At 37.4% G+C, this 21,503-nt stretch overlaps 1 protein-coding gene and 1 long non-coding RNA gene across 6 annotated transcripts in view; one reads left to right on the top strand and one right to left on the bottom strand.

Annotated features, from left to right (window-relative positions):
- Positions 1–21,503, bottom strand: part of LOC119145096 — a 95,075-nt gene that overhangs the window by 52,759 nt on the left and 20,813 nt on the right. The gene's annotated exons all lie outside the window — the stretch shown is intronic.
- ATP6V0D2 (ATPase H+ transporting V0 subunit d2) lies at positions 1,111–21,144 on the top strand. The gene is made up of 8 exons (XM_037381197.1): positions 1,111–1,309; positions 8,455–8,626; positions 10,373–10,551; positions 13,173–13,252; positions 15,094–15,171; positions 18,416–18,592; positions 19,959–20,036; positions 20,561–21,144. The coding sequence occupies exons 1-8, from the start codon at positions 1,180–1,182 to the stop codon at positions 20,720–20,722; spliced, it is 1,056 nt and encodes a 351-aa protein (XP_037237094.1). The 5' UTR covers positions 1,111–1,179; the 3' UTR covers positions 20,723–21,144.

Genomic DNA, 21,503 nt, shown 5'->3' with positions numbered 1-21,503 from the left:
AGTCTAATTGTTGAGATGTGGATGGCAGACAGCTGTTGCAGTTTCTTTTGCTGGTGCTAACCCTCCAACCACGCAGTAGTCTTCAGACACCTCATTGCAACATTACCAGGTTCCAGTTAACTACATATCTAAATATCACCTAGTATGCAGTAAGACTTTTCCTTCCAGCAAAGTTTGCAGACATGTATTGCATACCCTAGTGAATTTAGGGAGAAAAGGACTTTTTGCATTGATTACAGAAGCATAGCTACTTTGAACTGTCAGCTTTAAGGGACCTAAATCTGAAGGGCGGCAGCCTTAACAGTTCAGTATAAAAGTCACTGACAGATCTACAGTTTTGAGTTTAAATTGAATCAGAATCAGGAGGTCTAAAAAAACTCTAAATTTATTGAAATCAAGATTCCTATTTTTATTTTGTAAGGGGAAAACTCTGAGTTATTTCCACATCTTAGTGATTATAATCAGAGTGTTTTGGTTGGAACTTGGACAAACTATAGTTCTGAGGACATTTCTGGTACTCACTTTAAAGGCTAATGAAAGTCAAACCCTTCAAAGACATTTCACCTATGGGCATGATCTAATGTTAACTGTAATTATTAGAAAGATCTTGTAATTTGTATACATACTGATAGAGATCATCAGCAGAAAATTTTCAATAATCAAGAATGTTAAAAAAAAAAAGGTATATAGAGACACTAAAAAACTACCTAAGTTCCTTGAATGGGCTACGTTCTACTAGAGCCTGTTATTTTAGTGCAGAAATATTTTTTTAGCAGGTATTCACAGTTAACTTCCTGTTTACAATATATTTAAGAAATGTGAAAATCTTATCAAGATTTTTAATGTGCTTTCTCATTCTCCAATCAGTACAGAGCATTCTTTTAAGCAATGGTTAAATCTTATAGTTCCTTTTTGGCTTCTCTTTCAACAATAATAGGTTCATTTTCTGGCTCTAATAGGAGGGAGTTGGATTTGCCGGCTGGCTGTTGTGTAAGCATCAACTATACTGACTACATTAGGAGCAAAAAACAGGAAGAAACTAGTTGGTAAAATACAATCATAGGCTAGCAGGAAATCAGTGGACTATTTGTCACTCCTTCCAAAGAGAAGGAAAACAGTTGGTAGCAGATACTCAGTACCATCAGGTATCCAGCAAAGAGATTAAGTCTCCTTTTCTCCATGCTGGGATACTCAGAGTTTTACTTCAATGTGGACCATGGCTACTTGGAGGGTCTGGTCCGAGGATTCAAAGCTGGGATCTTGACAAGTTCAGACTATGTCAATTTAGCACAGTGCGAGACACTAGAAGGTAAGTCTGCTGGTTTATTTTATTTAGAAAGAAATACTGTTGCTTAGACCTTTGAAGAAGGAAGGTAAAAGACTGAAGTATTGAAAGCTTATCTTAAAACCAGAGATAACCCTGATGTCCTTTGAAGGACTGTTCTCGTATTTAATTTAATAGCTTTCCATAGAAATTACCCTAGGATTGTACAGACTGTGATTTGCAAAGCAATCCAGATGATGGGATTTTCTAGTTTACTGATAAGGTTTGGAAATCTCATTCACAGCATTCCTATGGAGACTGGTAACATTGTCGTAGATTTTACCCACACTATAGAACTGTTAAAGTATGGACATTTCATATCAATTCAGCTGGATAAAATAGTTCCCAAAAAATCTTATTAAAAGTGTACCTTTTAGCTCTGAGTTTCTCTGTAAAAGATAATATTAGTATTTTATTACTTCATGTGTTTTAGGGCGGTGGGGGACATCCTACTTACCAGGAAGAGAAAACTTGACTTCACAAATATAGAACTGAACTATTCTCAAGCTTATAAAAAAAAAAAAAGCTTTTTTCAAGGTTACTTTGCCACAGTAATAGAGAGAACACACACTTGTTTCCAAAACAGCTTTATGTGGCCTTGACTGGTCACAGCCAGATGAAGACAGGCTTGTACAAAGAATCATGAGACATGCCTCTAGACACTTGGCAGGAAAGAAGTGCAGCAGAAAAAAATCATCTTTCTAAAGAACATAAACTTTCTCCAAAATAAAAGCCACGATTGTACACTGAAATAATTTCTATACCACGCAGTATATTAGATTAATTTGAAAAAGGATCAAGGAAAAATAATAAGCTTACTCTCTTTTAAGCATTGGTTGCTTTGTGTATGCGGTAATGGATTTTGGGAAATGAGCAACGTAGAACCTGTTGATTCCCATAGACAATGGAGTTTTCAGGCTGTCTAAACTGTTAATATAATAACAACGTAAGTCTGGGAAGGTTGGTTGTCATTCCTCTTGCAGATTAAACTAACATTTAAATAGATTGATATAGGTATTTATCTGACAGCAGGATAAAATTCCTCTCATGGTTAAAGAAGAGATGGTCAGTACAGTCAATGGGATCTAAAGACTATTCAACTGACCAAGTGCATGTACCTACTTCAGTTGATAAGCTGGAGAGATTTATCAGCTCTCCATTTCATACAGTGGCAGGTTAGACACACAGAGCACATGTATATACTTACTCTGAGAACTGAAATTTATTCCTTATGTCAGCTGGACAAAATGAACAGTTTCTGAAGACTAATTGTACCAGCAGTTGTGATCTATGCATCTTAAAGACTGCACAGACACTCTTGATACTGTATTTAATTGTTTGAGTCATAAAGTCCTGCTCCCTGAATATAGACTTCAGAAAAAGCCAATAGAACTTCAAACATCTATAAAAGACACAAAAGACAGAATGATGGAATCATTAAACTCTTCACTTGTCTCTGTAGAGAAGCTCAATACGTGATGTCATCAAAGGCTCCATGAAGGAAAAAAAACCCCAATATAAAATCCTGGTTACTTTTGAATGACCTAAAAATACACAGGTATGATTTTTTGAAAAACATACAAGAAAACAGGATTTCCCTCATCCTTCCCAGAAGAATACTTGCTCGTATTAAGAACAGTAAGAAAAACTATCTAGATTTTAAGTCATGCTGTAAGAAAGTTATTTACAACAACTACAAGTAGTTTTCAAACATTTCTGAGATGTATAAACCTTTAACATTATTAAAAGCATAGAACTGATGTACAGATCACAATAGAGAGATAAAATCTTTTTTATAATAGAAAGAACAATGACTTTTTTATTTTGAACCTTCTTTCTAATGTTCATTCAATTTTATAATGCAAATTATTTCAGCACAGAAGCAGCAGCCTTCATCAATCCACCTACAAGCATATCTCCACTACCCACTATCACTTCCCTTTTTTCTCTATTCAGCTACATCTCTTTCTCCATTGTAACATTTTCTACTTCTTTTAGACTGCTAACAGATTCTTACCAGTTATCTATCAAATGTATCATTTATAATAAAAATAGGAGAAGTATTGGATTTGTGCATGAGGCTAAATACACTTATCTCTCTGCACATATAGGAAAGATGCTGTGATATTGAACTTGCACCATGAGTGTACAGCGCACCAAAACCATAGACCCTTACCTCCAAAGTAAAAAATGGAGCTTTATGCATACATTGTATTTTCTTTCCAATTAGAAAATCCAGCATGTGGATTTGTACAGTAGTATTATTGTGCTTGTCCAATAGTGCCCTCAGTTCATGTGTTCACATTAAAAGGTAACAAATTTACCCCATTCTGCATTCTGTGGCACAGCACCACACCACAAAACTGGCCTAAGCTAAAAATATTATAAATATGCTAAAACAAACAAGATCAAAACCACCCCAAGCAACCTATAAATAGAATCAAAAATACCTTTTAATTTCAAAGTGGTTTTGGTATCTCTAGAGGGAAAACCATAATGTCAGTACAGAAGAACCACAAGAAAAACTGTAGGTTAGTGCTATACATCTGCTTGATAACCACAGAGTAAGTTTACCAGTGAGAGGGAAAGAAAAAACAAAGGATGTTAATTGACTTACGTTACCACTGTGTCCTCTCAGTTCAGGGCCACACAGAGAGAAGAGGCCTTCAGCTTAACCTAGACATCCTTTTGGGCTCGTTTTAATCATAATTTCCATGGAGCTACCTTGTGGGATGCAACGCTGGCTGAAACACCTGCAACATGGCATGGTAGTAGTTTGGCCCTATGTCATCATCTGTTTCAGGGGAATGGGATCCCCAGAGGAACCCTGCTGACAGTCTTTGAGGTAGAATATGGGGCAGGGTGGGGGGTAAATTCAGTACTTTTTTCTTTCCTTGCTTCCTTGTGTGATGGAAAGACTACTACTCTCTAGAAGGCAGACTAGGTCACAGGAGGACAAGCAGCCCAGCTCTGCTCCCACTAACATCACTGAAGTAAGTTGACTTCACTTGCCAGAGTCAGGTCACACCAGCATGCAGTGGCTGAAGTAACAGTGTGACTGAAAAACTGGGGGTAGCTGACTATTAAAGTGAGGCATCAGACAAGACATCATGTGCTTGATGCCAAGAGACCACGTTAATGCTTTGTTCAAGTTCCCCCAATACTCCTTCTTTCTGATCAGCATCGTTCATGTCTTAACTGCATTCATTGAATTAGTCCCCCTCTGCACAGTAATTCCCTTTTAACATACTGCTAATTGTGTTTGGTTGTGGTTCAATTGTGGGTCTAATCACGTGATTTAAAGTCACATTACTGAAAGTCATACATTCCCTACATGTGATTTCCCTGCATATAATTGTATGAGGAAATAAACAATGCAGATGGATGGCAATAATACCGACAGATGAAATACAGGAATTTTCCTTCCTAGGGATCTTGTGGACATGCTGAAAAGCCCAAGAGTCCCTGAGAAAAGGAGCAGCTACCATCACTGAAAAGTTTTGGTGAACAGGAATGTCTGAGGCCCAGTAAGGCTCAGCCACCTACTCCTGCCAGGTCATCACGTCATGTTACTAGTACCAGTGTCTGACTCTGTTAGTCCTCAAGTCTTACTTAGGCCAACAGCAAAGAGAAGATACAACTTAAGACCAGCAGAGCAGTCTCTGAGCTGCACTGAATACTGCCATGGTGTGAACTCTGATTATGACATTCATGATTGATCTTACATAGTATTGGAGCCTGTGGATGACTATTTTCTCCATTGTTTTGTCTCAGGCCATGAGATGTTTCTTACATACAATATTCACACTAGCATTTATTAAAACAGTAAGAAATACTTCTATAAAGCAGACCGTAGAACTGACAAGGTCATAAATCCAGGGCATAGTATTTCCTCCATAGCTATTGAGAGCCAGATGGAGCTAATACTTTTCATGCCTTACATTAGAGCATGGTTTCTGAAGTCACTCAGTTAATCACAGAACTGAGGAAGGTAACAGTCTTGTCAAACTGCTCTCACTCAGCAGTTTTGGTTTCTGTTCATCTTATGATGGCTTAAACACACTTCAGAACGGCCAATACTTGGGGCTGGTACTTAGGTTTTGCAGTCTGCTTTAGGTACTAAACCCCTGAAAACCACTGTGTTTGAAATGCATTTACCAGTGTGACTCAAGGCAGATATGAGTAGCTTGTCTGAAAAAGGAATGGAGAAAAACTGGAATTCAGTCCCTTGCATGTAAGGAGGTAGTATTATTTAATCACATATTATTTTTACCCTCTTTGCAATAAAAAGAGAAAGTAAAATGATCATTTTTCACAGGAAATGTAGAAGTGATATGAAAATATTAGTGATTAAAAGTTGGTCTTACATATTTAGGCTCATTTTTGGGCACAATTCTGCTTGTTTATTTATCTTATAATCTTGCTTACCTTTCTCTCTTTCTTGAAATAAGTGGGTTTCTTTTTTCAAATCTAGATGTTCTTTCTTCTTTCTACATGGAAGACTGTACTGAAACTATGACTGTTTCCTAGTATTTGACTCTGACCATTGAAAAACCAATTACCTCTGCATTCTTTTGTCAACAGGTTTGTGATCATCTATATAATTTTAAGAATCAATTAGTTTACACCGTTAGTATAAGTTCTATAAGTATATAGTTGGAAGATCTAGAGAAATGCTAACAGTTCCAGAGTGCTAGCTGAGTAAAGCTGTCCTATACAAGAGTACATTGATGTGATTTGATATGTATTTGATGGATGGACCATTTGGTGGATAAGGAATTGGCTGGATGGTCACACCCAGAGAATAGTGATCAATGGCTCAATGTCCAGATGGAGATCAGTGGCAAGTGGTGTCTCCCAGGAGTCTGTGTTGGGACAAGTACTCTTTAATATCTTCATCAATAATATAGAGAGTGGGACCAAGTGCACCCTCAGCAAGTTTGTAGCTGACACCAAGCTGAGTGGTGCAGCTGACACACCTGAGGGACAGGATGCCATCCAGAGGGACCTGGACAAGCTTGAGAAGTGGGCCCATGTGAACCTCATGAGGTTCAAAAAAGCCAAGTGCAAGATCCTGCACCTGGGTTGCGACAACCCCTGGTATTGGGACAACAGGCTGGGGCATTAAGGGATTGCAATCAGCCCAGCAGAGAAGGACTTGGGGTTACTGGCGGATGAAGAGCTGGACATGAGCCGCAATGTGAGCCCACAGCCCAGAAAGACAATTGTATCCTGGGATGCATCAAGTGTGGGCAGCAGGTTGAGAGGTGATTCTTCCCTTCTACTCTGCTCTGGTGAGACCCCACCTGGAGTCCTGTGTCCAGCTCTGGGGTCCTTAGTACGGGAAAGACATGGACCTGTTGGAGTGGGTCCAGAGGAAGGCCACAAAAAAGATCAGAGTGATGGAACACCTCCCCTGTAAGGAAAGGCTGAGAGAGCTGGGGTTGTTCAGCCTGGAGAATGCTCTGTGGAGACCTCATAGCAGCCTTTCAATACTTCAAGGGGCTTATAAGAAAGTTTGGGACAGACATTTTAGTAGGGCCTGTTGGGAGGACAAAGGGTAACAGTTTTAAACTAGAAGAGGCTAGATTCAGACTAGATATAAGGAAGACATTTTTTACAATGAGGGTGGTGAGACACTGGAATAGGTTTCCTGGAGAGGTCAGAAACATTCAAGGTCAGGTTGGATGGGGCTCTGAGCAACCTGATCTAGTTAAAGAGGTCCCTGATCATTGCAGAACAGTTGGACTAAATGACCTTAAAGGGTCCCTTCCAACCCAAACCATTCTATGTTTCTATGATTCTGTAATTGCTAAAATGAGCTTGAGTGGCAGCCAACCTGTTTAGAAAACCCTGAGGGTTAGCTCTCTCAGTAAGCTAAAGCGCTATATGTAGGAGTTTGAATTCACAATGTGCTACTTCTTTTGCTTTAAGTCTCAGTGTAGGCAACCTTATTGCGTACTAAGTACATATACATGGGGAAATAGGAAAGAATAGCTACTATACTGATAAATGCACCTTGCTAACTACATATTAACTTACCTTACAGGTAGACCCTTATTTCAGCCAGAGTGAATGTTGCTGTCCTTTTCCCTAAATATCACTTCAGGTTTTATTTGGAAATCCAATCATTGTGAATGCCCAAACCATATAACATTATACCAATCTGCAATTTACAGGAGTTTTAATATAGCATTTTAATATAATTATGCAATATAGCAGAGGCTTTTGTAAAAGGAAATGTTAAACTGCTTTGAACATTAAGAGTTGATTTAAATTCTTACTTTTTCCTCATCATGGAAAATGGATAGCAGAGGAAATCTGCCAAATGATTTCTTTGATATTGCAAAAGATTCTTTCAACTTTGTTGTCTAATCAACTCATTTTCCTCAGTTACCAGGGTTGGGAGTTCAGACAGAATATGTCATGATAACTCAGGTTTCTGTAACAGCTTCTTAGGGTCTGGTAGTCTTCAGCCATAAATCAGACAAAGCCAAAACAGAAATACTAAAAGAGTGTAACTCTGCCCTTTCAAGTGCTCCACTACAGAAGCCATTTGGAGCCCAGAATCTGAGCCAGGCAAGATGTGATCTCTCCTCTTCTTCAGGCAGACTGATAACATAAGATTTTAGTCTTACCTGAGATTTAAATATTTCATATGAAAATTTAAGATCTTAATAAAGTTAAAGGATGATTCCTATTGATGCATGACAGTCCATAGGATTGCAGGAGACAAAACAACTGATGTATTATAATGATGAAGATCATGAAATTGAAACATTGAACAAACTTGATTGGGAAGGGGCTAGGCACAGTGGCAATTAGCACTGTACTGGTGTGGCTGGAAAGGAAAGCTGCTGGTGAAACTTCTGACAAAGGTATAAATCATTTGTGCTTTCCTGTGGCATGCAGTAAGTCTTACTCATAGAAAGCAGTGCAAATTTGCATTAATTATACATTTACTTTATATTAACTCTATGCCAAAAACTTTTCAATAGAGTATTGAAACCAGATCAGATGCTTAATACGAAAATATGTTAGAAATTAACATTTTAAATGGTTTTTCTATTTGGTTTGTAGGCAATACAATGACAGTTTATTCTCATTATCTTTCCTGAATCTACTTCTAGATCTGAAGTTACATCTACAGACGACAGACTATGGCAACTTCTTGGCTAATGAAACTGGTCCTCTCACTATTTCTACCATCGATGACAAATTGAAAGCAAAACTACTCACAGAATTTCATTACTTTAGAAACCATGCTTTTGAACCACTTGCCACTTTTCTGAATTTTATCACGTAAGTAATATTAGCACATAGCTTATCACACAGACTCAAAAAAAAGCACACAGTTACAAGTTAAAACAGTGTAAACACATTGTACTGGAATTTCTATTAAGTTTCAAAAATAGAAAAATTACTTTGGTACTGCAATATTTATGTACTTTATTTACTAATATAAGTTCTGAAAATAATATGTGAAGAGCTATTGTCTTTTGAACTACTTATTTTAAAGAACACAAGCAGATTTTTTCTGTGTACCGTGGCAGGAATGGTAGAGATTGAGAAAAATGGTTATGATTTTCAAACATCATTTAAATCACAGAACTTGAAAAAATTAAGTTTGTGGGACGATTCATGCGAGATTAGCATTTCATGATGTACAGGGCAGTGATTTAATTCCTAGGCATGTGGCAAAATCTAGCTTTCTAGCTTTTTAAAGTACAAGTGCTGTTTGATGCCAGATGAAGAGAAAGTTCTGATCTCAATACAATCATAAATGGACAAAACTTGTAAATGAATGGTGTAAACAACTTTAAGAACAGGGATCTGCTTTATAACAGTGTAACAACATGGATTAGTGAATTGTCAGCAGGATATTTTACCTGTTTACTCCTCTTGATCTTATCTTTTTAATATACTAAAACAAGAGCACTAGACTGTTCAGCTTACTTTCCAGGAGTATTTTTATCGTAACAGCAAAATAAAGAATTATTATTATTATTATTATTTTATTTTATTTTATTTTATTTTTTGTCAACTGTAGCTGACAAGTTTTAGCCTAATAGATAAACAGGATCTTAAAGACTGCCCTAGGACAGTTGTGGTCTGCAGGCATACAATGTTTCCATTTTGCTTCAAGGAAATCAAAGCAAAAATATGAAAATTATGGCAGCTTTTTTCTCACACTGACTGATGTGTATACACAAACTCTGCATGCTGTTGTGTTTGTTTTTTTTTTTTAATAATGGAGAAGTTAGGTTAAGATATTTAACACAATTATTAAATTATTGAACTACATCTCACCAGATCCTCAAGCCCCCTCACGGATATGGTATGAGATCATATTAATCCCTGTATGTGTCTAGCTATATTCTGAATCAACAATGCAAGCAAGACTGGCATCTTTGTTATAAATGTCCCAAGGTAATAGCTTTCCCATTTCAAAGTCACTGGTAAAACTCCTATCAGCCTCTCTGGCAGTAAAACCAGTAAGAATCTGATAGAGAACTTCTACTGAAGAGAAAACTCTTAGCAATAAAGTAGAAATCTGTGAGAACCTGTTCTTAGTTTCCTCATGGGAGAATGTTTAAAGCCAAGTGAGAGGAAAGCCCTAAAATTGGTCCATCTGCATGAACTCTGCAGTTTTAGTGCTGAGATTCCCATGCACCTCCTCTCTGTCCAGATGGTCTATATGAAATAACAAAATCCCAAACTGCTAGCTCAGGTGATTTATTTTTTGATGCCACTCATTGTCACATGTTATAGAAAATCTACATTTCACAGCTGTTATTATATTCATGTTTCAGTTTCCCCTTCTTTAAAAGTATCTCTTCCAAAGCAGTCATGTGGTTTAAAACTAGTACTGTGTTACTTGCTATTTAAAAACTTGTGTTTGATGAGACATTAATACAGAGTGAAAATACAAACCTGCAAGTACTGTCATTGTTTCTGACTTTAGTTTTATTAGTAATTTTCAAAAATCTTGATTTTGTATTTTTAAAAGGAAAACTCATTATAAATGTCTTTTTCTTTCAAATACAGATACAGCTATATGATTGACAATGTAATTCTTTTAATAACTGGCACACTACATCAGCGGCCCATAGCTGAACTTGTTCCCAAGTGCCATCCACTGGGGAGATTTGAGCAAATGGAAGCAGTCAGCATTGCCTCAAACCCCACTGAGCTGTTCAATGCAATTTTGGTTGATACACCATTAGGTAGGAACACTAAATTATTTCTTATTTGCTTCTTGAAACAGCTCCTCCTGTATTTTTAGGAATATCTCTGATGGAGAAGTATGTTTTCCACTGCATATGGTGTGTTTTGGTAATACAAAACATGATCAAGCACTTCCAAAGTGGTGTTCATGACATTCTCTCGTAACATTTATTAGCAGCCTCTATACCAACCTTGGGTAGAAAACATGCTGCTCAAGAAGTGTAATGGACATCTTTTATGTCCAAAGTAGCCACTGATTTAGAGCGTCTAGATTTTTTTTATTTCAACACCTGCATCTATAACTAAAAAATTTAAGATGAAATCTTGCCTATCCTTCACTAAGAATCAAGAAGCAGACAGTTACTAATAAATATTAGATGTTGTGGTAGAACCAAGATTCCCTCTTGGGATTTGGGTGTGGTTCAAACACAAAGAAAATCACTATTTTGAAGAACTAAATCTAAAAGCAAACAGAGTGAAGGCTGGGTATGTTGTCTTCTGAAACTGGAGTCAAACTCTACTCAATCTGCTGCAGCAGCCAACAAAAACAAGCAAGCTGTGGGGCAGTGCTGGGAAGGGTACTGATAATAAGATGGAAATGGATGGATTTGAACTTATAGGAGATTACTGTGTGCCCTCACCTTGAATACTGTGAGTAGTTTTGGGTCCTGCTTGTCAAGAAGATGTGGTGGCTTGGCCTGACAGAAACCAAAGGCCCCAGCACAATGCAGAGATAAAAGAGGGGTGGATAAGGAGCTTGTGGGTTGAGATCACCTATGAAATACTGTTGCAGCCAAAACAGACTAAACTGAGGGAAAAATAATGTGATTTATTGTTGATTCATATATATATGTATTAAAAATATAATTAATTATGCATCTAGGCATTAGGAAACAGAAAAGAAACATTTACATGCTTAGGGAAAACACCTTTCCTCCTCTCGTTGCTGCTCTTTTGCACCAGGCGCCACTCCTTTGCCCCTGTTACCACCACAGACGACATTCACTCCCTTCAGAGAGGCAACAAGCAGCACAAGGAATGGAGGGAGTTTGCAGTCAGTACATGGCAGTTTCTCTCTGCCACTCCTTCCCCCTCACACTTACCCTCTGCCCCAGCACAGGCCCTCCGCAGGCCGCAGGGAGCACCTGCTCCAGGTCCTGGAGTGACACCTCCTCCTTCTCTGACCTTGGTGTTCCCTCTGCTGTTTCTCAAAATGTTTTCCCTCTTCCTCTCTACATCCTGTGGTTTTTGCCCTTTCTTAAATATATTTTCCCAGAGGCACCACTCGCTGGGCTGAGGGGCTGGGCTGTGCCCTGCGGGACCCCGCTGGCACTGGCTGGAACCGGCCGTGCCCGGCATGGGGCAGCCCCGGCCCCTCCTCACAGCGGCCGCCATGCAGGCCCCTGCCAGCGCCGCGACAGCCAATGCAGTAAAATCCAAGAAGGCACAGAGCAGGAGAGCTAAGATGAACAAGGGGACACCACTGCCATGGGCAGACAAAAAAGGCTAGACTCCAGTTTGGAGAGGACAAGGCTGAAGAGAGACACGGACAATGTTTACAAAGTCCTGAGAGCAGTGGTTTGTCGACATTGAGCTACAAACTGCTGCTTACTAAATCCTTTAGAAGACCAAATCCCAGCAGAAAACTAGTTTTAAAACAGGTAAAATAAAGCAATCTTTTTATACAGCTGGCAGTAAATTTCTGGAAATTTTTTTGCTGAACAAGTTTGTAAAAGCAGATAGTATCAGAACTTTAAAACAATGGGACAAATTCAGGGGAAATGGATCTACAAAGAGATACTGAAGGGGACTGTCAGGGCTACACGCTCTAATGTGCTTCGTCCAAAATCTGGGTGCTGGAAGAGTGGGAAGGTAGAAGACCATGAAACACAACCAGGCTCCCATGGACTCTCCAGATACCATCTTCCATTGCCACTGTTTGTGACAACTCTGTCGTGCAGCACTGGTCTGTCCCACTGGCATAGCTTAGTAACAGCGAGGGTTTGGCATGCTTTTGTTGGTTATGAATATGGCATTTTTAAGTGGTCCAGAAGCACAAATGAACTTCATCCTCTGCCTCTGTGTCCCTTCCGTGCTTGCTCTTTAGCCATTTCTGCAGAGGACCTGGAAGCACAGATGGCCAAGGTCAAAGCTTGTGCCCCTCACTAGTTGCAATCTGTTGCCTTTCTTCCACTACAGACTTACCCAAAGAGGAAGAGGAAAGATAGGAAAGAGGATTCTCCTTAACAGTTGTGGAATACCTGCATGATTTAAGACAAAAATTATCTTTCCTCACTAGAAAATCTCCCTAATGCCCAAACCATATACTTCAGAGAAGATTAGGGCTTTCATTAGCATTTCCCATCTGATTCTCTCTGAAGATGTGGACTCTGGCTGTGGCACTGATTGATTCCCCTCACAGCAGATTCTCATTAAATAGGAGGGAGTAGGAGGATAAGGGGAAAATCAAGAGGATTTCTCTTCCCCTCTGTTATATCACTCTCTCTTGTACAACAGAAACCTCAGATCCTTGCTCACACACAGGTGAATGGCCATGGACAAGCGATGCATATTATCAGCATGTAGATTTATACTGCAATATAATAAACTCTGCTTTCAGCTGCTTTCTTTCAAGACTGCTTGTCTGAAAATGACCTGGATGAAATGAACATCGAAATAATGCGCAACAAACTGTACAAGGCAAGTTCTTGTAACATAATGATTATACTTGGGGTTTTTCAAAGTGTCTCAGAAAAGGAGGTCAGTATCATTAACCCTGTTTTATGGATGGGGAAACAGAAGCATGGTGAGATAAAGCAAGCTGTCTAAGGTCACCTGGTTGATGACAACTCCAGGAATCAAATCCAGCTCCTTTCATTTCCACTCCACTGTTTGGAGAGTTTTCAAATTTTAGGTCTGCATCCGAATTCTAATTTAATATCTCATTAATGAAAATGTTTTATATGTCAGGCTAAAACCCAGATCCATTTGTTTATGAATAACTCAGTTACTCACCAAATGCCACAGAACTGTTAGCTCCTAAGTGAGCCTAGACAGGCTTTTGGCTAACATTTCTTCTTTTTAAATAAAAAGTAGATGTGATTTGAAAAGGTCTAATTGCTTTGAGTCTAGCTATCATTTCTTTTTACTTAAGGGTTTTGTATAATTTCCTTCCTTTAAAAATTATCTTTAGCATTGCTACAGCACACTGCTGTGAGGATACGCATCTAATGTGCCTTGCATTTTCAAAGTACTTTACAAATATTAGCACCCAGGTCAATACTCTTAGGACAGTCTCTTTAAAGGCTATATATATTACATCCTGTTAATGGTTCCTCCTGGCACATTCTCTCCAAATTCTTTGTTATCTTTCTTTCACAGTGGATGCCCCAGACTGCAGGAAGTATTCTTACAGTGGTCTGATTACACTAGGGGAAAGAAAAAAAATCTTGTGTTTGTCTTACAAATGATATTTATAAATTCCAATTCCCAAGCCAATATTTGATTCTTAAATAGTCTGCTACTTCCTGTCACTCAAAACAACATCAGTTATACACAAGTATTTTAATTATTTTGCAGTACTGCTAAATTAGATACTCTTTTTCCATTTGATAGCATACAGATTTGATTCTTATGTCCTGTGTGGATGACTATATTTATACTTATTAAATCTTTTTTGTTTGTTTGTTTTTCTTCTCTTCTAAGTACCAGGGGGATCATTTTGTAAACACTTCTAAATTATTAATTTAAAATTTCTCCTCTGCTTCAGCTGTCAGTGTGATCAATTATGTTGCAGCTCTATTACCAGATAGCAATATATAGAACCTAATGCATAATCCCATGCAGCAGATCTCCCTTGAGATGTGTCTACTTAAAATTCACTTAATTGCATAGTTAGGGACAGCTTCTTTTATAAAGACTGTGTGAAGCTGTAGCAAATGCATTTTGATAGTATAAATGTTCCCTAAGACAGTATTTCAGGGGATAGAGAAGCAGGGGGAACAGCATCTCTGAGATATTTAGGGTCATTCCTGCACAGGCATTTTGAAATGGGTATGAAGGCCAGAATCCTTAATAGACCAGAAGCTTTGTCTGCTGTTCTGTCCTAATCCAGGGTTTAGGGTAGAGCCGTAGGGATTAAGTTTTGTAGCCTCATAGTGCTGGCCCAACAGCCGTGGCATATTCCCAAATCCCCTCCTCCACACTATAAATGCAGAATTTCCTTCAGCCATCTGCTTATCATACAGTGGAAGCTCAATGGAACTCAAGAAGTTCCTTCTTTAGAGTGGAAAGAAAACACAGTATGTGTCCTATAACAATTTTTGAAAATGAATGCACCCATATTTTAATAACAAGACATTTGCATTTTAATATTTCAGCTTTCACTCCAGCAAAGTAATTAAGCACATACTTGAATTTAAATTCATAGGTAGAATTATCAAAGTTAATGGAAGTGTTTAAGAATTAGGTTCATGACCATGTGTTGTGCTGGTCCAGGTCTTAAGTATCATTTAAAATATTTCTCTTCTTCTTTCATGTAGTCTTACCTTGAGGCGTTTTATAAGTTTTGTGAAAAACAAGGTGGTACTACAGCAGAAATAATGAGACCTATTCTTGAGGTAAGAAAAAATCACTCTTTGTACATGAAAGTCCTCCACAATGTTTTCAAAATTAGGTTACTTTGTTTTCCTGTTCCTTACTGCAGTTACCTGACAACTGTTTGCCTCTCATCTGAATAATTGTTTTTCTGAGATGTAATGAAGACTTTATTTTAGGATGACTTTTGCCTCCTGACTAGAGAAGCTAGTCCATTACCAGGGAGGAGTTATCCTCAGTTAAAATTTTTCTATAACAGAGGGCAGAATAGAATAAATGCTGCACTATCTCTGACTGTTGTCCCTTAACATTTTTCTGTATTATGTAGAAAAACTGAAGAAGTGGATTATTCTTGCACCTCCTAGCTCAAAATTTGGGATAGCTAAGGTCTGGTATTACTGTATATTTACTAATCAATAGTCTTCAAGCTACATGACACTAATACATTTGTTTACTCTCCTATTAAAAATGATCAAATTTACAGTTAAGAGACTTTTGGAACTAGTGTCATACAGAAAAGTCAAACATTCAGTGTTTTATTTTTGTCTCAACTCAGAAAAGTTTAGGGGGTTTTTTGTGACATAGAAAATTCCCAACATGCTCCTCCCTAAAGCATATCTGCAGCACAGTGAATATTTTTGTATCTGTTACCATAATAAAAGATGCAGAAATTCCTAAAGTTTTCTTAGCATTCAGCCTCATTTTTTTTTTCACATGGTTTATCACAATTCTTTGCAGAGTTTGAGAGCCAGATCACCCATTTGTTTCCAGGAGTTTTTTTCTGGATAAGCAAAACTTACACCCTGGCAACTGCACAAAATTCACTGAGCTCTGATGACATCATATTGGAAGTCTGCATTATAGAAGAGAGATAATAACCCTGGGAGCTCACCCCTGAGGAAGAATGAGCATAAATTACATCTTACGAAACAATGTCCCAAAAGGGGTTGCAATTTCATATTTTATTTAACCAGGCCATAAAGTTTCAGTTTATATTCTAAAGAAAAATAGTCTTAATCAAGAAAAATAGAGCAGAAATTATGTATTTTTGACTATTTTTCTTGAAAAATAGAAATCAAGAGATTGGCTGGCAGAGGTAAAGACATTTCCTACAGTTGACTCAGATTTTCAAAAACTTCATTTTTAGCTAGAAATTCATGCTGAGAGCAGATTAGTTCCCAACATTAGTTTAAGCATGTTGTAAAACTCTTTTTATACCAGTGGTAACAGTTTGTCTATGATAAGCTTCTTTAAAATCCCTATCTAATGTCAATCAGCTAGGAGGATAAATTTTTCTGTAGATTTCCTTTTCTATAACATTTTAATAATCTGAAGACATACACACACCAGATTGCTAATGGTTGAATTCACAAAAAGCCAGTTTAATTATTGAAAAGAATACTTGCTATTTATTCTGTAACCTTATATGTAAGACTACCAACCTGACCCTAACAGAATGAGACTGAGGTATTTAGCTCCCCGGCTTCTTGACCACCAGCCACAGTGCCCACCTTCCACATTAAAACTACTGACCATCTCTCTTCCACCATGGACAATAAATGTTGCATGTTTAACCCTGAATCTGGCAAGAAAGTGCAGGACTGCACTGCAGCTAGTGCTGTGCCTCTTACTAGAGCCCCATGCTAATTCTTAAGTAGCACACTTGCTACTTCACTTTCCCATATGGAAAATAAAGCACTTGGGAAATGGCCGTCCTATGACTCCAACTCTACCTGCAGCAATCAAATGGCCCAAGTCACCAAGAAACTGCCTCATGGCCTTACTCACTATGGAGAACTTCATGTGCCAATATTTTGATGAATTGAGAGGTCTGTATGGATGGGACTGATCCTGCAAATTTTCTCAAACCGGGAGCCACCAGAAGTAGGCCCCAAACCTGCTAGCATTAGCTGCAATTGCATCTGAGCATGCTTTTTTCCCAACAAAATATTACAAATCTAACAGCTAGATTCAACATGGCTTTAACAAGTTAAAAAACCACAGCATTTGTCCTTCTGGCTGATATGCCCATTCAAATTAATAAGGGAAGTGAAATTTGGCCCTGTTATTTATTAGCTAGAAATCTTTTCAAGAACACTTATCTTCTTCTCGTTATTTCTCTATTGTTTACTCGTTTTCCTTACTCTGAAGTCAGTGCCAGAGGGCAGCTGGGTCCCTGTTACAGTGTGTTCCAGTACACAGGAGTAGTATCTATGAATATATGCTTAACTGCTAAAGTTGTAGAAGTGTGTTGCAACTGCAGTCTTATTCAGCAGAAAACAGTATCCTTCTGCTTAAATCAGTTAAAAAATTCACAGCATAAGAAATTTTGTAAGCTACCTAAAACGTGCATATACCATATACGCTTCACTTGGAAGATTTTACTGCATAATCCCTGCAATTAGCCAAGCCTGTGCTGCTCTTACAGCATGAAAGTAAGTAATAAAGGAAAGAAATAAAACCACAGTCAATTTAGATCTCAGAAGAGAAGAATAGATTTTAATCAGACAGAACTGAGTACAATTGTTTTTATTTACCATTATATTTTCAATTCATACTGTAAGAATGGCAAATGAAATTTTGCCTTCTAAAAAAAAAAGAACAACCTGAGATCCAGATATCAGAATGACTTTCAGTCTACTGCTGCAGGGAAAACAGATACTACACACATCTAAACCTGGCAGAAGAAATATAGCCTTTGATTCTATGTGTTAAAAATTAACTGTTACTTGAAACACTTGAAAACTTTAACTTGGCAAGTAAACAGCCCCCTCCACCTTATTAAATTATCGCTTAAAATATGTGCATTCAGAAACTTTTCTTCCTTCAGAATTTCCATTCAACCTTTACTCTCAGCAGCACTTTGAGTTACCCCAGAACAGTACTATTGATTCTTGCGCCTTTCCTGTATTATTAATAAGAGTATTATTTCATAACTTCAGAAGGTTGTGTGAGGAGATATTTTGTTGTCAACATCTGGGTAACTAAGTAGGGAAATGAGGAAGCAGCAGAGATTATATTTTTAGTGCAAAAATCACAGAATAAAAGCTGTGCTTGCAAAACACTTTGATTTTCTAGTTAAAATTTAACAAGTATTTGCAAATAAAGATTTACAATTTTTAAGCTAAGGTATGTTTCTAATGCTCTGAACTCTACTTTTTCTTAAAAGTTTCCATAGTTTAGCTTACTGAAAAAAAACATATCCCCACTTTAATTTAGAATTACATCTCTAATAACATCTCTTTATTCTTTGTTTTGCATATTAAGTTTGAGGCAGACAGACGTGCCTTTATCATCACCATTAATTCATTTGGCACTGAGCTGAGTAAAGATGACCGAGAGAAGCTGTATCCAACCTGTGGAAAACTGTATCCAGAAGGCTTACACCTGTTGGCCACTGCAGATGACTATGAGCAAGTGAAGTGTGTTGCAGATTACTACGCAGTATGTAATCAAATTTCTTAAAACAAAAAGCCAAAGTACAAAAACTTAACATCTCTTGACATCAGCAAAATTTTAGAGTATTCATGTAAGTTAAAAGCATTTTCAACGAAGATGCAAAAGATCCCATAAAGATGTATATGGAATCAAAGGCCTTTGATATGAAGACATAAAACATATTATTAGCTAAGTGCTATACAATGTTCCTCTTACGATGATGATTAAATAAGACCAAATCACAGTCTAGTAAATAAAACTCTTCCTACTTCATTAACCCTCCCCAAACTGAGTTTCACTTCACAGCTGCTGCATCCAAGATTTTGGAGCAAAAGCATAAGTCATTTTGAAACAAGCTGACCAAACTATTCATGTCACAGATGAGTGCAAACCTGATTCACTGCTAGTGTACCATAAAAATGCCCTTCTGAAAAGTTTTCTCTAAATCGCTGGTTGAATCAAAGTAGATGATGTTGTTAATACTGACGCAACGTGCTGCTATTAAAGATGAATCAAACTGCAATACTTATTTTATGAACTAACTGTGGTACTCTGGCTACCTATAATATTTAATCTACCTCCAAGTAAGTACACAAACAAAATGATGCCAGGTTTACTGCTTTTTCCACAGAAGCAGCAAAGCTGGAGGCTGGAGGTGCACATCTGTTCCCATGCATAAATAGAACATTAGAAGCATGTGTCACTGTGTCAATGTGGTACAGAACAAATCTATTCACGTGATGGTGGGGTATTTAGATGAATTTGGGAACCATTGTACTAGACCTATAGTGCACTGCTACTTTATAGGAAAACCAAAACAAATACACAGAGAAGCAAGCTACACAAAAGTGTGACACATGAGAAATTAAGTCAAATATATCTGCGCAGAATATTCCAGAATGACGTATCAGACTAATGGATTTAGATACAATATTAACGCAGATAAAGCAAATCCAGCTGACTGCTGGAAATAAAGTGAGCAGCCATGCAAGGATCAGAGTTCAGGGTTTTGGCTCCATTTACAGCTCTGGCTTTGATGGATACTATTTGTACAAGGAGTTCAGTGCTCTCTGTCCAAAGGAGTGAAAGGTCATGTGTCATTCTACAATAAATCTATTTTAGTGCCCTTAGTAAATTACTTTAAGTTGTAGGAAATGATGGTAAGAAATACAAGAACAAATGTGATTCTTCTTTCTTTTGCTGAGTATATGCTTTTAACTTTTGATTTATGTAGAACTGTAATCTGTACATGAATTCTTCTGTACAGGAAGATTACTTAATGTAAATTAATTAAGAAAGTAATGTAAGGTATCTGTGCTGCACACAATGTAAAAGTATCTTATTTCCATTTTGTGGTTGTCTATGCTTTTAGGAATATAAGGCTGTGTTTGAAGGTGTAGGGAGTGGCGCTGTCGAAAAGACACTGGAAGATGCATTTTTTGAACATGAGGTAAGAGCTTCTAACCTTAAAATATCAAAATGAAAGTTACCCACTTGGAATAACATTTAAAACAAGAATGAGGTACCAGGCTTTTGATTTTACTATACTGCATCATTCAGCTTTGTATTCAAGAACACAGTATTTCTGTGGCTGTCAACATTTGGCTGAATAAAAATGGAAGGATTTACCTTTTAAATAAAATAAATTTGAGGATATTCTTCTGAAGATTAGTTATAAAACTACCAACCCTGATAGCCAATCCAAATGCCATCTCAAATAATTAAATTTCTTTTGAATAGTCTACTGAAGAAGGTGTTTCACCATTGTCCTTTACTTACCTGTACAGTTGCTTGAGTCTATTACCAAAATTAATCCACAGATGACATTTCAATTATATTTATATTCAAGAGACTCCTAAATATAGTCATAGTTACAAAGTTACATAGAAATCTTGATCAGAAAAGCTACCATATAGAAATCACATTTGCCGCCTTTAATATTTTATCATAATGCCCATTTTATCTTTTCCACAGGTAAAGCTGAATGTGCTTGCATTCAACAACCAGTTTCATTTTGGAGTATTTTATGCCTATGTAAAGTTAAAGGAACAGGAATGCAGGAATATTGTATGGATTGCTGAATGCATTTCTCAGAGACACAGAACCAAAATTAACAACTACATTCCAATTTTCTAAATCTGAGGATTTATAATCCTACAATGCCTGAGAAGATGCATTATTTCATTGAAAAGAAGATATATGATTTAAAAATTTAACCCTTAAAAGATGTTTTAAATTGTATTAATGATCCTCCGTATATACAGCAGTGTAAGAAAAAGTAATCCAATTAGAGATATGAGTACTTTATAAGGAAATATTAATAGACTTATTCATAGTTTCTGTTGATAGATTTGTTCTCCGCTGTGCCTATTTTAATTTAATTGATCAATAAAATCTCCATGCAAGGTCATACATAATCTTTCTCTTAATGGCTTAGTTTTGAATTAACGGTTTTATCAAAAGACCAACTAAACCACTACTTCTGTCTTACACTCATAGTCTTCTTCATTGCATACAAGATTGTATGAAGGACTTGATACACAAATGAGAGAGAAACTTTAGAGTTACTCTGAGATTCCCCTTCAGGAATCTCAAAGAGAAAGCTTCCTGAACCTTGCTAACTGTGACACTTCTCTGCAGCTAAATGTAAATAAGTAACTTAATTTCATGAAAATGTTTTCATTTATTCCTTTATGGTCACGTGAGGAGCACGGTAAGTGTCAAACGGGTGTCTGATCTACTCCACAGCAATACAAATATCTCCTGCCAGCACACCAAAGACACTGTCTTCATGTACGCACCAGGGAAGATTATGAAACATGAATGAAAATACCAGCCAAGTCTGTATCAGTTTTACATCAGACACAAACAACACCAGCGCTGAGCTATTTGAGGACCTGGCTAAGATCAGTAACTA

This window comes from Falco rusticolus, chromosome 3 (genome assembly GCF_015220075.1).
Source record: "Falco rusticolus isolate bFalRus1 chromosome 3, bFalRus1.pri, whole genome shotgun sequence".
Lineage (NCBI taxonomy): Eukaryota > Metazoa > Chordata > Aves > Falconiformes > Falconidae > Falco > Falco rusticolus.
The sequence above is the reverse complement of the archived record's forward strand: the minus strand, read 5'-3'. Positions and strand labels throughout refer to the sequence as shown.

Coding starts and splice junctions, on each gene's coding strand:
- ATP6V0D2 (XM_037381197.1), top strand. CDS start 1,180: ATGCTGGGATACTCAGAGTTTTACTTCAATGTGGACCATGGCTACTTG. Junction 8,627..10,372: donor ACTTTTCTGAATTTTATCAC/GTAAGTAATATT, acceptor TTTCAAATACAG/ATACAGCTATATGATTGACA. Junction 10,552..13,172: donor TTTGGTTGATACACCATTAG/GTAGGAACACTA, acceptor CTCTGCTTTCAG/CTGCTTTCTTTCAAGACTGC.